Source organism: Rutilus rutilus (genome assembly GCF_951802725.1).
Source record: "Rutilus rutilus genome assembly, chromosome: 2".
NCBI classification, from domain to species: domain Eukaryota; kingdom Metazoa; phylum Chordata; class Actinopteri; order Cypriniformes; family Leuciscidae; genus Rutilus; species Rutilus rutilus.
This window is the reverse complement of record NC_140210.1, coordinates 59,695,653-59,712,729: the sequence shown is the minus strand read 5'-3', so window position 1 is coordinate 59,712,729 and position 17,077 is coordinate 59,695,653. Positions and strand designations below refer to the sequence as shown.

The 17,077-nt window shown below is 38.1% G+C and overlaps 1 protein-coding gene across 2 annotated transcripts; it reads left to right on the top strand.

Annotated features, from left to right (window-relative positions):
- The first annotated feature begins 5,619 nt into the window (after positions 1 to 5,619).
- LOC311280876 (cytochrome P450 3A30-like) lies at positions 5,620 to 13,724 on the top strand. Of its 2 annotated transcripts, none has more exons than XM_084393362.1 (14): positions 5,620 to 6,027; positions 6,207 to 6,302; positions 7,097 to 7,190; positions 7,436 to 7,488; positions 7,763 to 7,862; positions 10,667 to 10,780; positions 11,121 to 11,209; positions 11,418 to 11,566; positions 11,776 to 11,906; positions 11,978 to 12,059; positions 12,143 to 12,303; positions 12,379 to 12,605; positions 13,042 to 13,204; positions 13,288 to 13,724. In XM_084393362.1, exons 2-14 carry the CDS (start codon positions 6,232 to 6,234, stop codon positions 13,393 to 13,395), a joined length of 1,542 nt encoding a protein of 513 aa, XP_084249488.1. In that variant the 5' UTR covers positions 5,620 to 6,027; positions 6,207 to 6,231; the 3' UTR covers positions 13,396 to 13,724. The 2 variants fall into 2 exon arrangements, with proteins under 2 accessions (XP_084249488.1, XP_084249487.1); XM_084393361.1 differs by having other exon boundaries at positions 6,111 to 6,302.
- Positions 13,725 to 17,077: the final 3,353 nt, after the last annotated feature.

The following is a 17,077-nucleotide window of genomic DNA, read 5'->3' as shown; positions in this document are numbered from 1 at the left end:
TATTCTCTAATTCAGGTGATATTATATTATTCATACTACTCAAAATACTGTAAATATGTTCATAATCTGTAAATGTTTATTCAGACTAAACCCAACTGTGACCCTACTTTTTTACTTTTATACTATTTTTATTTATTTTTTATATATTTTCATTCTTAGAATTTGTATTACTATGTTCTTGTTGTATTTGTATTTGTATATGTGCACTGGAAGCTTCAGTACCAAGAAAAATTCCTTGTGGGTGCAAGCACACTTGGCAATAAAGCTCTTTCTGATTCTGATTCTGAAAAATAATAAAAGAACAGCTCTGCCAACTCTCCCGCATTCACCCTGAGATATTTTTTTTTATTATTATTGAACACCATGAACGTAACAAAAACAGAATATACATCTACAATGGCATTGACAAATACAGATAAATGAGTATTACGCAAGGCACATGTCAGTCAAATAAATGGATAGTGACAAAAGAACATTACATATATTTGGAGAAAAAAGAAGGGGTCTCTTCATTCCTCTTCTAAGAGATCAAGGTCTCTTATTATTCTAGCCAATTTCTGGGCCTTTTTACTTTTCATACTTTGCAACGATGGAAAGAAATTACAAATAAAGTCTCTTTGAAATACAGACAAATAAGGTTTCGTCTTCATACATTTGCATTTATGAATAAAGAATTTGCCCAGAATCAACATTACATTAATAAAAAATTCTTTTTTTTCCTCATCCAACAGCATTCCAAACATAATATGCTTCCTAGCAAAAGTGGGCAGTGAATGAATCTTTGTCTCCAACCAGTAAAACATATTTTCCCAAAAGGTATTTGAAAAAACACAAGAAAAAAAAAAGGTGATCGTTGTCTCTATGTCAACTTGACAAAAAGTACAGGCATTTTCTTCAAAATTAAACCTTTGTCTTAAAAATTCACTTGACGGGTATACCCCTTGAATATTTTGAAATGGGTTTCCTTATAGCTTTAGGAGCCACTGGAAAGCTAATATACTGTGTTCGCAGTTTTTTAACAAATGGTTTGTCATAAGCTTGCAAAACACAGTTATTATACATAAATGTCGGATATAATATAAACAAGAGCGAATAAGTTTGTTGGGAAGCATTGCCCTGAGGTCATTACCATTGAAGAGAAGGGATGGGAGTTCACAAGATCCATCTGGCATGTTGACAGAAGCGTTTTGTACTAAATTTATAAAACTTTTTGGAATGGCATTTAAGACACGCTCAAAATGTTTGCGTTCACATTGTAAATTGTATTTAGTACAAAAGTCTCTAAAAGTTAAGTTAACAATCTCCCATCTTCATCCATTAAATGAAGAACTGACCAAATGCCCTTTTCAAGCCAACCTAGATACAATAAACCTATTGTTCCATATAGGGATTCTATGTGGAGAGAAGTTGTGGTTATATAATAACTTCCAATATAACAAGATCTGCTGGTGAAAGGAAGATAATTTGATTGGCAGTCTGGAAACAGTAAAATCACATCTCAGTAGAAAATCAATTCCACCCAATTTTCTAAATATACCTCTGGGTATGCAAAACCAAAAACTAGTTTAATTTGTTATAAATTGTTTAAGCCATTTGACCTTCAACATACCATTTATACAATAGAAGTCAAAGGCTTGTAATCCACCATTTTCATAATCTTGTATAAGATGTGCCCTCTTTATATAGTGCACACGTTTTCTCCATATATAATTGAAATTAATTTGATTAATGGTCTTAATAGCTCTATTAGAAATGGAGAGACAAGATGCAGGATATACACCTAGAGAGACTTTCCATTTTAGTTAAATAAACTCCAAAGATAGACAAATCCCATTGCACCCATGCATCAAGCCTGCCTTTGCATTCATTCCATCTATTCCAGACATTTTGCTTTTCCATGATGACCTCATCCTTAGAAATGTTTAAATATCTGACATTCGACTTGACTGGAATATTATATGCAATTGTAAGAGGGCATTCATGTATGGTAATACACAGAAGAATCGCGAAGCAAAGAGGACACGGAGACCGACAGACTAGACAGAGCAGTTACTTATGATATGAAAAATCTTCAATTTTATTACGAAATTCAAACAATAAATACCGTTTTGCCGCTTGTAAATGTGACGTGACAGATCCCTAGCGGCACGTGAACCGATCACCTCTACTAGCTAACAGTAAATAAACACAAATAAACAATGTTGAAAGATACAGTACAACTTACCAAATGTATATTTCTCATACATAATATCGATCAATCGCGGAAAGGGGTCAATAAAACAGCTGGAGAACAATTATGTCACATTTACCTCAGGAAATTTGATGACCATAATATAGGCTATAGCACGTTAGTTGGCTAGAAAAAAAGAGCTATAGAGATTATTTTGCTCAATATGTGTACTATGTTACATATTTATTATATTTTTACTTATATCGTTAAATAAAGTTATTATTATAATAAAAAAGCGCATTATATTTAATTTGACCTTAAATAACACTACCAGCTGATAGGGCTCTCTGTGTGTTTACAGCATTAGGTGAGATTTTTTTTTTCTTGAGAAAAATTAACGCCTATCTTGTGTACCTAATATTTATCCAAATGAGTGAATATTAAATCAAATCACAAGAATTGAATTGAAATCGTGAAATTTGTGTCAATAAAAAAAAAAAACATAGCTTACCAGAAAGTGTACCATGTAAACATTGTAACATGTTGTCACTAAACCTAATAAAATTCAGTTTAGTTACTAAAATATTTTGACAATCACAATACACTTATTGTGATGCAAGATTATTTTTTACATCCCCCCTCCCTCCTAAATCTCACTCCAAGCAAAACTCAAAAGTTGGCAGCTATGAAAGTAGCCTATATTAAAATAAGCTGACGTGCTGAGTTGTGAAATATGTTTTGTCATATCTCATGCATCAGCATTCCAGTGCTGTGTGTGCATGTAAAAGTCAAGCAATCGGCCTATTATCAGAGATCATTAGTGTCGCTCCCTGGATAGCTCACCATAAACATTCCGGTAACACTTTAGAATACTGTATCTTACTTACTGCATAACTAATAAGTAATTATTGAAGAACTAATAGGTAATTATTCATTAACTACTTCTTCACTACTGTTAACTACTAAGGAATTTGTGTTAACTACTCAGTATGTAATATATTTTTATGATTGTGTTAAGTAACAGTTAGTTAATCAATAAATAATTAATTCTGTCATAACTCTTGAAGAACTACTACTAATTATCTACTAATTAAGGTTCAAGAAAAATAACTAAGAAGTAACTGATAATGAACAGTCATACAAAAACTAACCTCAGATTAGTTTTTATATTTTATATACAGTACTGTGTGTGTCTGTTTTCCTCAGCATAGAATGCCATTGAGTAAATTCATGTTTGAGGCAATGACTGAGGGAAACTGAAAATATAGGGAACTTATTAGTAATTCATAAATAATTATCAAATAATTCTGCAGGAATTACTTAGAACCTGGAACAGTATTCTAAAGTGAGAATATAGGGAACTCATTAGTAATTAATAAATAATTATCAAATAATTATCTAGGAATTAGGCTACTTATAACCTGAAACAGCATTCTAAAGTGAACATATAAGGAAATTAATTGGTAATTAACAAATAATTATTAGATAATTCTTCAGGAATTACTTGGAACCTGGAACAGTATTCTAAAGTGAACATATAAGGAAATTAATTGGTAATTAACAAATAATTATTAGATAATTCTTCAGGAATTACTTGGAACCTGGAACAGTATTCTAAAGTGAGAATATAGGGAACTCATTAGTAATTAATACAGAATTACCACATACTTCTGATTCAAATCAAACTTACTGAAAAAAACACATTATTAACGGTATTATCTAAACCTTTGTAAAATAGATAAGTTATCATACATTATGATACATTTTGCTAATTAAATAAAAAGTTTGCTTATTTGCAGATCAATATATAGCCTAGTAAATGTCCGCACTTATCTTTCTTATTAGTGCTGAAGAATGACTAAAACTGGCTAGAAAATAAAATAAAAAACATTGATCAGTGCTTTTTAATTTTCAAGTAATTACCTTATACTTTTACTAAGGTAATTTTGAAAATGAATAGGCCAATAGTTTATCATTTTTCTGGAGTAATATTTTATTGGGTTGTCTGTACTTTTACTCAAGTACTTGATTTGTGTACTTCATCCACCACTCCACTGCTAAAATAAAACGGTTTATTGTAGTAACCACTGTGTATGACTGTTCATTAGTAGTTACTTCTTAGTTATTTTTCTTGCACATTAATTAATAGATAATTAATAATAGTTCTTCAAGAGTTATGACATAATTCATTAGTTATTGATTAACTAACTGAAACTTAACACAATCATACAATTCTATTACATACTAATTAGTTAACACATCTTCCTTAGTAGTTAGCAGTAGTGACTTAAGTGTTAATAAATAATTATCTATTAGTTCCTCAATAATTCCTTATTAGTTATGCAGTAAGTAAGATACAGTATTCTAAAGTGTTACCAAAAATGCAGCAATATTATTCACCCAAAATGAAAATCACTGTAAAATATATATTTTTTTACATTTACAGAGTTTAATGTTAAAATTACATTAAACTACAATATATAATGTTGAAATGTATATCATGTATAATAATGCAATAGGGGAATATGTGTGGGTCCTGATAATGCCAAATGTCTGATGTTACCAGTAAAAAGTTGCCGACATTATTGTAAATATATCTCAGTGACAGAGATCAAGCATATTCATCTAAAATAATTCTGTATTTTCATCCTCAGAATCATGAATATTGTTATTCTGGTGTCTCTATTGTCCGCATATTCATCTAAAATAATTCTGTATTTTCATCTTCAGAATCATGAATATTGTTATTCTGGTGTCTCTATTGTCCTGTGCATTGAGTTTCCAGCACCAAGTCCAAGCCTGTTCATTTGTTAACCTTGTACCATATGTCTTATTATATTGTATCGTGAGATGAGCGCATAGTTACACCCTATCCATTATAATTACAAAAAACAACAACATAATACTTTGATACCTTTCACTTTATACAACAAATATATAATATGATTTAAAATGCTTTCAATGTTTGGAACAGTATAAAACGTGTTTTTTTATTGTCCACAGATTCACTGATCATTATGTGCAAAAACTGTCATGTAAATACAGTAGTCAACATTTGAAGTTGATCAAAGTTTGTCCTAAGACAAGAACAGGTATTGTTCAAAACTCATGTATAACTTTGATGAAAAGTTTTGATCCACTTCAAATGTTGACTACTGTATATTTAGACTAATAAGTACCCTAACATCTGGTATTTCTGTCTGATTATTGTACCTTTATTGTTTGAAAACTTATTTTTATACCGTTTCCCACAATCCCAGGAGAACATGCCCAGACCTGCCTCGGTGAATCACAATCAGCTGTGAAAGACAATCAGTCCTCCTCCTCCTCCTTTGTTCCCAGATTAAGTGGGAAACACAAGAGTAGCTTGAAATGTGGGCTGGTGTCACCTGTTGCACAATCATATGCAGGTTTGGGTGAAAAAACACCTGTATTTTGGTGAAATCACTACACAACCAGAGTTTTCTAATCGAGCTACTCCACCTACACAGTAATTGCAACCCGATGATGTCATGTGAACTTCAGTGACTGACTGATGGAAGATGAAAACATGATGATTTTACAGGAAAGACGAACAATAAAATAAGAGGCGATCACCAGTATTAATAAAAACACACACAATTTTGAGCTAAAGAGTTGCACGCTGAAAAGACGCTGAATACGCCACATTCTGGTGCATGCACATGGCAAACTTCAGGTTAAAGAGATGACATTAACATTTCACCCTAGCAGCAAGTCCTCATCTGGAGATTCACACGGAGATAACAGACTCTAGAACATCTGGATCTAGAACCAAATCATCAGACACTCGCCTTGAAACACAGCCTGTGATATCCGAGGGAAAGAGACACAAAACAGTAAGAGAAACAGAAAACAAACATGTGATTATTGCAGTAGATTGATGAATAGTCTGGTCAGAGGTGAGCCGTGTGTTTGTCAGTGTGTGCAGAGGTTCTTCATGTTTGCGTGTTCTGCATTGGTTATTGTGTAATCCGAGAGCAGAATAAAGCTCCTGCTCCTCGCCGTGTGTTTCTAGTCTGAGCGTCTCGGGATCAGCAACCATGAGCTACGGTCTGTTCTTCTCAGCTGAAACATGGGCTCTGCTCATGCTGTTTGTGGCACTTCTGGTTATGTGAGTGATTCATGACTCTACTTGTCTAAAATCTTTAAAATCTGTAGTTATAAAATCTCAATAAAAATGAGTCATTTAGACTCATAGAATCTTGCTAAAAACACGTAAGTCGTTTGACTCATATGTAGAGATGCAGGGCTGATTATTACAGTCACTGTATCAGCTGATATTCTAACAGTTAAACAGTTTGTTGCATTATTTTACTGTTATCACTGTAAAGCTGATTTGAAACACTCTGAATTGTAAAAAGCGCTGTATAAATAAAGGTGACTTGACTTTAACCAGTTCAAAAATCTAATGCTGTATGTGTCGTAATATCTGTCTAAAATCACAGCTAACGGGGAACGTTCTGTCAAGGTTCTCTCAAAGTTATGAACAAACATTCTTCCAGTAACATTCATAGAATTTTAGATCAAAATGATCTGGTCTTTAATAATGTTCTCAAAACTTTAGCACAAAAACATTATTTATACATCATTCATGGAGCATTTTTTTCATTTGGACGTTCATATTTTAAACTAATCTTTTAAAGCATTTAAGCCAGTTTCAGAATGTTCAGAGAGCATTTCTTTAAATGTTTCTTTAAAAGAACAGAGAAACTTTTAAAAGTTTCCATAATGTTTGACAAATGATAAAATGGAATGTTTCCTTAAGGTTTATATAACCAAGAAAAAAATGTGAGAACATTCAGAAACAAAATTTTCATAACGTAATAAGAACATTGGCAAAACATTCTCAGAACATATTTTTGTCAGCTGGGATTGTGATTTAAATGGTTTTGATGTCACTTCCAGATATGGATACTGGCCTCACAGTCAGTTCAAGAAGTTGGGAATACCGGGTCCCAAACCCATTCCGTTCTTCGGAACGATACTGAGATATAGAGAGGTGAGTTTATTATAAAGCAAATACAGCATGAGTCTGATATTGTGTTTAACTGACATTTGGTCACATCTGGATCTTGATGATCTACTGGTTCTCCGTCTGTCCATCGCAGGTTCTTTAATGATCCATGCGAATCTAACGTGATCCTGTCTGTGTCAATCACACGGATGATAGTCTTCTCTCAGTGTTTATCTTATGACTCCTCTGAACGTGTCTGAACGTGAACTCGTCTGTCGCTGTGCTTTCAGGGGTTTCATAATTTCGATCTTGAGTGTTTCAAGAAGTATGGAAAAGTCTGGGGGTGAGTATGAGACTAACGGATGACACTTCACTGATCAATCTCAATGAATCATCTGAAAGAATCATTTCAGAACATCTGAAACAGAAATGACTCAGTTTAAGAGGAAATGACAAACATGTCTGAAGGTTCAGCATCATGAGATCTGTAATGAAGAGCCGAGGAAGACGATCATAATGAGACCATGATAATGACAGTGAATCAATCGTACAGTTATAATGAACTGAATGATTCTTCTGAATGTAGTGTTTTTCTGAATTGTTTGTGTTTCTCACAGTATCTACGATGCGAGGCAGCCCGTTCTGTGCATCATGGATCAATCCATCATCAAAACCATCCTGATTAAAGAATGTTACTCTCTCTTCACCAACAGAAGGGTAAAATCACCATCATCATTCTGAAATGTAATAGTGCTGTAATACTACAGAAAAGAGAGATGGGAGGAAAAATTATATAAAAATTTTTTTTTAGAGGGAAAAAAGGCAAAAGATTTGCGAGCAAACACAAAGTTTCTCAGGGAACAGAAAAATATTGTGAGAGAACGCAAAATTTATTTGGGAACACAAAAGATTTGTTTTAAGAACCCAAAGTTTCTCTGGGAACAACAACGATTTGTGAGGGAATGCAAAGTTTCTCTGGGAACGCAAAAGATTTATGTGAGAACGCAAAAGGTTCTCTGGGAAATTAAAAGGTTTGTTAGAGAACGCTGTGGCGAGCAGGATAAGGCCGAGGGCCGTGAGAGAGTGGCGCGAGGCCCGTGGCGTGATTAATGATGAGTGAGGGAATGCAAAGTTTCTTTGGGAACGCAAATGATTTGTTAGAGAACGCAAAGTTTCTCTGGGAAAGCAAAAGATTTGCAAGAGAACACAAAGTTTTTCTGGGGACGCAAAAGATTTGCAAGAGAACGCAAAGTTTCTCTGGGAACGCAAAAGATTTGTGAGGGAACTCAAAGTTTCTCTGGGAACACAAAAGATTTGCAAGAGAACGCAAAGTTTCTCAGGGAACGCAAAAGATTTGTGAGAGAACGCAAAGTTTCTCAGGGAACACAAAAGATTTGTGAGAGAACGCAAAGTTTCTCAGGGAACGCAAAAGATTTGCAAGAGAACGCAAAGTTTCTCAGGGAACGCAAAAGATTTGTGAGAGAACGCAAAGTTTCTCAGGGAACACAAAAGATTTGTGAGAGAACACAAAGTTTTTCTGGGGACGCAAAAGATTTGCAAGAGAACGCAAAGTTTCTCTGGGAACGCAAAAGATTTGTGAGGGAACTCAAAGTTTCTCTGGGAACACAAAAGATTTGTGAGAGAACGCAAAGTTTCTCAGGGAACGCAAAAGATTTGCAAGAGAACACAAAGTTTCTTTGGGAATATAAAAGATTTGTGAAAGAACGCAAAGTTTCTCTGGGAACGCAAAAGATTTGCAACAGAACACAAAGTTTCTCTGGGAACACAAAAGATTTGTGAAAGAATGCAAAGTTTCTCAGGGAACGCAAAAGATTTGCAAGAGAACACAAAGTTTCTCTGGGAACACAAAAGATTTGTTAGAGAACGTAAAGTTTCTCTGGGAACGCAAAATATTTGTGAGAGAACACAAAGTTTCTCTGGGAACACAAAAGATTTGCAAGAGAACGCAAAGTTCCTCTGGGAACGCAAAAGATTTGCAAGAGAACACAAAGTTTCTCTGGGAACGCAAAAGATTTGCAAGAGAACACAAAGTTTCTCAGGGAACGCAAAAGATTTGCAAGAGAACACAACGTTTCTTTGGGAATATAAAAGATTTGTGAAAGAACACAAAGTTTCTCTGGGAACACAAAAGATTTGCAAGAGAACGCAAAGTTTCTCTGGGAACGCAAAAGATTTGCAAGAGAACACAAAGTTTCTCTGGGAACGCAAAAGATTTGCAAGAGAACACAAAGTTTCTCTTGGAACGCAAAAGATTTGCAAGAGAACACAAAGTTTCTCTTGGAACGCAAAAGATTTGCAAGAGAACACAAAGTTTCTCTGGGAACGCAAAAGATTTGCAAGAGAACACAAAGTTTCTCTTGGAACGCAAAAGATTTGCAAGAGAACACAAAGTTTCTCTGGGAACACAAAAGATTTGCAAGAGAACGCAAAGTTTCTCTGGGAACGCAAAAGATTTGCAAGAGAACACAAAGTTTCTCTGGGAACGCAAAAGATTTGCAAGAGAACACAAAGTTTCTCTTGGAACGCAAAAGATTTGCAAGAGAACACAAAGTTTCTCTGGGAACGCAAAATATTTGTGAGAGAACACAAAGTTTCTCTGGGAACACAAAAGATTTGCAAGAGAACGCAAAGTTTCTCTTGGAACGCAAAAGATTTGCAAGAGAACACAAAGTTTCTCTGGGAACACAAAAGATTTGTTAGAGAACGCAAAGTTTCTCTGGGAACGCAAAAGATTTGTTAGAGAACGCAAAGTTTCTCTGGGAACACAAAAGATTTGCAAGAGAACGCAAAGTTTCTCTGGGAACACAAAAGATTTGTTAGACAACGCAAAGTTTCTCTGGGAACACAAAAGATTTGTTAGAGAACGCAAAGTTTCTCTGGGAACACAAAAGATTTGTTAGAGTACGCTGTGGAGAGCAGGACAAGGCCGAGGGCCGTGAGAGAGCGGTGAGAGACCTGTGGCTTGATTAATGATGAGCAACACCTGCTCGACGCACCGGTCTCGTATCTCACACAGGGGAGTGGAAGCATAAAGGAGAAGCGATGACAGTGGAGATCGAGAGAGGCCAGGCCTGAATTTATGTTGGTTTGTTTATGTTTTATTATGTTACAGCAGTCGTCTGTGAGAGGCTGCTGTATTTTACTTTAGTTTTGTATTTGTTTTATTTTTGGTATTAAAATCTGTTTAAATGTTCGCCGGTTCCCGCCTCCTTCTACCCATAACATCTAACCTCGTTACAAACGCAAAGTTTCTCTGGGAACACAAAAGATTTGCAAGAGAACGCAAAGTTTCTTTGGGAATGCAAAAGATTTGTGAGAGAATGCAGATTCATTGAAATATAATTTTTCCTCCCATCTTTTATCTCTGTAAAATATAAAGGTACTTCAGGTAACAAATATTAATTCTGTTTATTAATCATTTGAATGTTTTCTGGCCAGAGATTGTGCTTGTGTTGTCATTTTATCTTCACTGCGTCCACATTTGTCCTCTGATCTGGCAGAACTTCCGTCTGAACGGGCCGCTGTACGACGCCGTGACTATCGCTGAAGATGACGACTGGAGGAGAATACGCAGCGTCCTCTCGCCTTCTTTCACCAGCGGGAGGTTAAAGGAGGTCCGTGTGTCTTTATCTGGATCATTCTCACGCAAACAAGTTTTACAGCAGTATTTACTACATCGCTTATCTGAAGCGTTATGTGAAGGCAGTACTATTGTGCTACAGTACAAACAAACAAGAATCCAGTTTGAGATAAATGTCTCATTTGAACTGAACTACAGAATCATTCATGCTGAGGAGGATGTGTGTGTGTGTGTACATGTGTGTGTGTGTGTGTGTGTGTGTGTGTGTGTGTGTACATGTGTGTGTGTGTGTGTGTGTGTGTGTGTGTGTGTGTGTTTTTGATTCTTTTCATAATAAAAATCAAAAGATGATGTACTTCTGCTTCTCACTCTAGATGTTTGGCATCATGAAGACACACTCTCAAATTCTAGTTGAGAATCTGGGGAAATCAGCAACACGAGGAGAAAACGTGGATATTAAAGAGTGAGACATTGCATTATATTACAAATGCTTCTCATTATCAATAATATTTCACCGCAATAATATCAACAGAGCAAAGGTGTTCGGTTTCCTCACCAATCACCTTTAATAACCTCAGTGGAAACATTCACTACATATAGAGTACAGTATATAGGCTTTATGTTTATCAGATGAGAATAATAATGTCTTTCTCTTGACTGCATGTGTTCAGGTTCTTCGGTGCGTATAGTATGGATGTGGTGACCAGCACAGCGTTCAGCGTGGACATCGACTCCCTCAACAACCCCAAAGATCCATTTGTGACCAACATAAAGAAAATGCTGAAGTTTGACTTCCTGAACCCTGTTTTCCTAATCAGCGGTAAATAACTCAACTAGGCCTGTCAGATAACACACTTCAAAAGCTAATGTAGGAAACTCTGTGAACAAAGTTTTACAGAACTACAGATCATTTTGACCGAACATTCTATTAATGTTACTGGAAGAACGTTTGTTCATTACTTTGAGAGAAACTTGCCAGAACGTTCTGCGAACATTCACTGTTAAAACCTTTTATAATTTCTTCTGTAGCTTTATTTCCTTTCACCACCACCCTTCTGGACAAAATGGATTTTGCATTTTTCCCAACATCTGTGACCGATTTCTTCTACGCTGCCTTACAGAAGATCAAGTCTGAAAGAGTGGCCAATGACCACAAGAAGGTACAACAAATCCTCAACATGAACAACTATAAAGTTATGATGTTTTAAACCACTCTCCTGAATTCCTGCAGAAGAGAGTTGACTTCCTGCAGCTGATGGTCGATTCTCAGACGGCAGGGAAAACTCAGCATGGCGAGGAACACACAGAGAAAGGTGAAGCATCTCAGATGGTTAACCATAAGAAAGATCTTTCTGCCATATGTGAAGACACATACCTTAAACTGTGTCCTGTGCAGGTCTGAGTGACCACGAGATCTTATCGCAGGCCATGATCTTCATCTTCGCCGGTTACGAGACCAGCAGCAGCACTCTGTCGTTCTTCTTCTACAATCTCGCAACCAACCCAGAGGCCATGAAGAAACTGCAGGAGGAGATCGACGAGACCTTCCCAAATAAGGTAGTGCTCCATTGAAACACTCGTTGGGATCGGCGTGATGAGTTTGAGACTTTAACCATTGATTGTGTGTTGAAGGCCCCGGTGGACTACGAAGCCGTCATGAACATGGACTATCTGGACGCCGCGCTGAACGAGTCCCTCCGGCTGTTCCCTGTCGCAGCTCGACTCGAACGGGTCTGCAAGAAAACAGTGGAAATCAATGGCGTCATCATCCCTAAAGATATGGTTGTCATGATCCCGACCTTCGCCCTCCACAGAGACCCGGATTACTGGAGCGACCCCGAGAGCTTCAAACCAGAAAGGTCAGGATGGGTTTCTCCTGTTTCTCATCATACAGTCAAGCTCCACCAGCCACAATAGACCGCAACAGTCGGGTCTGGAATTGAAAATCTCATTCATTTTCCACATAGGGGAATTGATTTTTAATGATAACTTATAAAATGTTAAAGACAGACCTTACTGTGAGCTACAAGGTTGTTCATCATGAATTAATATTACTGGAAGAACATTTGTTCATAACTTTGAGAGAACATTATCTGATAGCTGGTTGGCTTGGTCCATGGATTATAACTCTTTAGAAAATATCTGTAAAATCACTATGGAAAAAATACTTCCAGAACAAAGGCTGCTGAAAAAGTAAGCGGCACTGTTGCACTAGGAACCCAAGGTTGGTTCTTTAGAGTAATTGTCTGTATAAATGCTTCAACCCAACGTGACTCTTTCCTGCCTTATTAACAGGTTCACTAAAGGAAACAAGGAGACGATTGACCCCTACATGTACATGCCCTTCGGCCTCGGCCCCAGGAACTGCATCGGGATGCGATTTGCTCAGGTGACCATGAAGCTGGCGATCGTGGAGATCCTGCAGAGGTTTGACGTCTCAGTGTGTGCGGAGACACAGGTGAGCAGACGGGTTGGTCTCTGGTAACAGGAGGACGTTCGTTCATTCGTTCGCTCACACTGACCTTCTCTTGCTCTTCACAGGTTCCTCTGGAGCTCGGCGTAAGCGGTCTACTGGCTCCCAAAGACCCCATCAAGCTCAAAATCAAGCCTCGGACAGATTCAGACGTTTGTAACAACAACAAATCATAACACAGCTCGTCCGCTGCACACTTCTCTTTCAGTCCGAGGAGAAGGTTTGATGGGTCTTTTAAAATAAAAGAATAGACGTAGTCTCTAGTCTTCAGTGAAGAGGAGGATTCGACTCTGAGGTTCTCAGGGCCTTTCAGACTTAGACTGAGAGCTTTAGTAACTTTACTTCAGTAGTGAATATCAGACGAATTCTGTTGTTCCCTGAGACTCGTGTTTAAGGGTTTTACTTTGATGATTGAGAAAAGGCCAGAAATTAGATTAACCTGTTAAGAAATTACATGGAAATGATAAAGTTTATCAAATAAATAAAGTCTGCAGAAATGTATCTGATTTGTGTGTCGTGTCTATTAAAAACAATCACTAAACCAGTTTACTTTAAACAGAGTTTAAAAAGACAGTATAAATGTCACAATCAGCTGCTGGGTCATTATTTTGTAGAACGAAAAACTACATGATGTTTCTCTGTTTCTGTATTTCACTCTTATCATCCTACATTACATTCTGTACTGAAAATGTCACCGTCACTAAACGGATCAGGGTTTTCCCAAATGAGAAACCATGGATGACAAGTGAAGTGCGGCTCCTTATCAGGGATCGCAACACAGCATTCAGGTCAGGGGATATGGCACAGTACAGCTCAGCCAGAGCTAATCTAAGGAAGGGCATTAGGGCTGCTAAGGTAGCATACAAAAGGAAAATTGAGGGATACATCATGGATAACAACCCACGTCAAGTGTGGCAGGGATTACAACACATCTCCAACTACAAGAGCCACAACATTACATCTAACAACCCTGATGCAAAAATGGCAGAGGAATTAAAAGGTTTCTTTGCCCGGTTTGAGGTGAATGGTCAATCAGCTCCTCCCTCAGCCTTCACTAGCACCTCGCTATCCCTCCAGGAGCATCAGGTGAGGAGAGCACTAAGGGAAGTGAACCCGAGGAAGTAAAGTACTCAGGGCCTGTGCAGACCAACTAACGGGGATTTTCACCAAGATCTTCAACATCTCTCTGACCCGAGCCATCGTTCCATCTTGCTGGAAATCCACCACCATCATCCCAGTTCCAAAAACATCAGCACGGAAAAGCCTGAATGACTTTAGGCCCATCGCACTAAAATCACTGGTAATGAAGTGTTTGGAAAGGCTGGTTGCCCAGCACATCAAGGCCTGTCTCCCACCATAATTCGACCCTCACCAGGTTGCCTTTACTTCGCTCTACTGAGGATGCCATAGCCATCACCCTCCACGCTGAGCCACCTCGAACACTCAGGTAGCTATGCAAGACTACTCTTCATAGATTTTAGCTCAGCCTTCAACACAATAATCCCGGACATTCTGATTAAAAAACTTTTGGGCTTACACCTCCCCCCCTCCACCTGTGCTTGGATAAAAGACTTTCTCTCCAACAGACTACAACAAGTGAGATTTGGTCACCATCTCTCCTCCACCCTTACACTCAGCACTGGTTCCCCCCAAGGCTATGTGCTGAGTCCACTCTTGTACACACTCTACACTTCTGACTGCTACCCCTCCCACCCTTCCAACCTCATCATAAAATTTGCAGATGACACCACTGTGGTCGGTCTCATTTCAGGTGGTGATGAGACAGAGTACAGAGATGAGGTCCAGCAACTGTCAACCTGGTGCTCATCAAACAACCTATTGCTGAACACAATAAAAACCAAAGAAATCATCATAGACTTCAGACGAAACAGCACAGCCCACGCCCCACTCCTCCTGAATGGTGAATGCGTGGAAAGGGTTTCATCTTTTAAATTCCTGGGAGTAAACATTTCTGAAGATCTCTCTTGGTCCACAAACACTAAAGCAATAACAAAAAAGGCCCAGCAACGACTACATTTCCTGAGGATTCTCAGGAAAAACCATCTTGAACAGAAGCTGCTGGTGTCCTTTTACCGGTCAATCATTGAAAGTGTACTTACTTTTTGCATTACAGCATGGTATGCGGGATGTTCGGTGGCAGACAGGAGGGCTCTGCAGAGGGTCATAGGCTCAGCCCAAAAGACCATAGGTTGTCCTCATCCTTCCCTGGAAGAGCTTGCCAACTCACGCTGCCTCAAACGGACCAGATCCATTGTTAAAGACATTACACACCCCGGTCACCTCCTGTTCAACCTGCTAACCTCTGGCAGACGCTATAGGTCAATGAAAGCTCGCACTTCTAGATTAACAAATAGTTTTTTCCCCTGGGCAATACGTTCACTGAATTGAATTATCTGCAGTTCAAATCAGTGCACTGACTGAGTGCTGTCTGTCACTTCACTTTATATCACAACTTTTCACAAACTTTCACCAAATCAGCTTAGGTTCACATATGTTGTTCAGAAAACTCAATATTTTGAGTTTCTGTTGAATAAACTAATCTCTTTCATTGTATCACCTCAAATTGTTAGTTTAAATTACTAAATTTTAAAGGGATGGTTCAGAGTAAAATCAACCTAGGGTCCTTTGCACCATGACCTCAAGCCAACATTATTAAAGTTACAGCTTATTTAGAGATATCAGCCGAATGGCTTAGTGCAGGTGCTAATGGATCCTATGATGTATCTCGTAAATGACCCCACTAATAATGCCCAGAATGGTACCAAACTTCTACAGTAGTACAAATAGGTTCTGTACTCATAAAATGAGGCATTGGAAAGTTTGTAAGTACATCAGGAGTTAATTTAAATAACACTTGCCTGACAGCTAATGTTACCGCTAACCCGGACGTCGACGTCACTTCAGTGGTTTGGGAAAAGCACGTAAAAGTCCTGGCAGAAACGAAGCATGAAGGATGTAGTGTCATGATGCCCAGTTCCAGGAATGCACTAATATTTTGTTGGTACTGTAGTACCAGTTTCCAACAATTATTAGTTAACACTAAGTTTAACACTTCGAAAAAAAAAAAATTGTCGTTACACTTCATTAGCGCCTGCACTAAGCCATCTGGCTGATTTCTCTAAATAAGCTCTAACTTTGTAAAGGATACATCATGCAGATGCACTGGGAGACATCCTCAGTGATGTTGAGTCACATTGAGTGCTGAGAAAAGCGCTATATAAATGTAATGAATTATTATTATTATTATTATTATTATTGGGTGTTTCGGGTCTTTCAACATCAGACACCCTCGCCCAGGCGACCCGACCGGAGTTGATCAGACCCCGGCCTGTGTCCCAGCAGCAATTGCCCACGGTTCTGCCCTCTTAATCCACAGCCAACGTGTGGCTTTCTCTGCAGCTTCAGTTGCGGATCTGATCGCCTTTCTTTTCGCTTCCCCTGTGATGCCTAGGTTTTTAAACACATTGCAGAGTGATCGCCCTGCAAATCCTCTGCAGCCCACCTCCAGAGGCTCACAACGGGTTTGCCAGCCCTGCCTTCTACACTCTTCAACCAGCTCCTGGTACTTGGCGCGCTTTCTCTCATTGGCCTCGTCCATGCGCTCTTCCCAAGGCACAGTGAGCTCCAACAAGATCAACTGCTTGGTAGAATCTGAGAATATAATCATGTCTGGACGAAGCCTTGTGGATATTATTCTGGTTGGGATCTTTAGCTGTTTTCCAATATCCACTTCCAGTTGCCAATCAGTGGCAGTAGTGAGGAGGCCAGACTTTGCTCTGGGTTGTGGAAGGGCTTTCTCTCTGGCTCTAAGAAACTTGATGCTCCTTGGATTGTGGT

What these genes read in the sequence shown, in the direction of transcription:
- LOC311280876 (XM_084393362.1), top strand. Translation starts at nt 6,232, where the DNA reads ATGAGCTACGGTCTGTTCTTCTCAGCTGAAACATGGGCTCTGCTCATG. An exon ending in CCAGCGGGAGGTTAAAGGAG is followed by an intron (nt 10,781 to 11,120) that starts GTCCGTGTGTCT and finishes TTCTCACTCTAG; the next exon opens with ATGTTTGGCATCATGAAGAC. An exon ending in CCCTGTTTTCCTAATCAGCG is followed by an intron (nt 11,567 to 11,775) that starts GTAAATAACTCA and finishes TTTCTTCTGTAG; the next exon opens with CTTTATTTCCTTTCACCACC.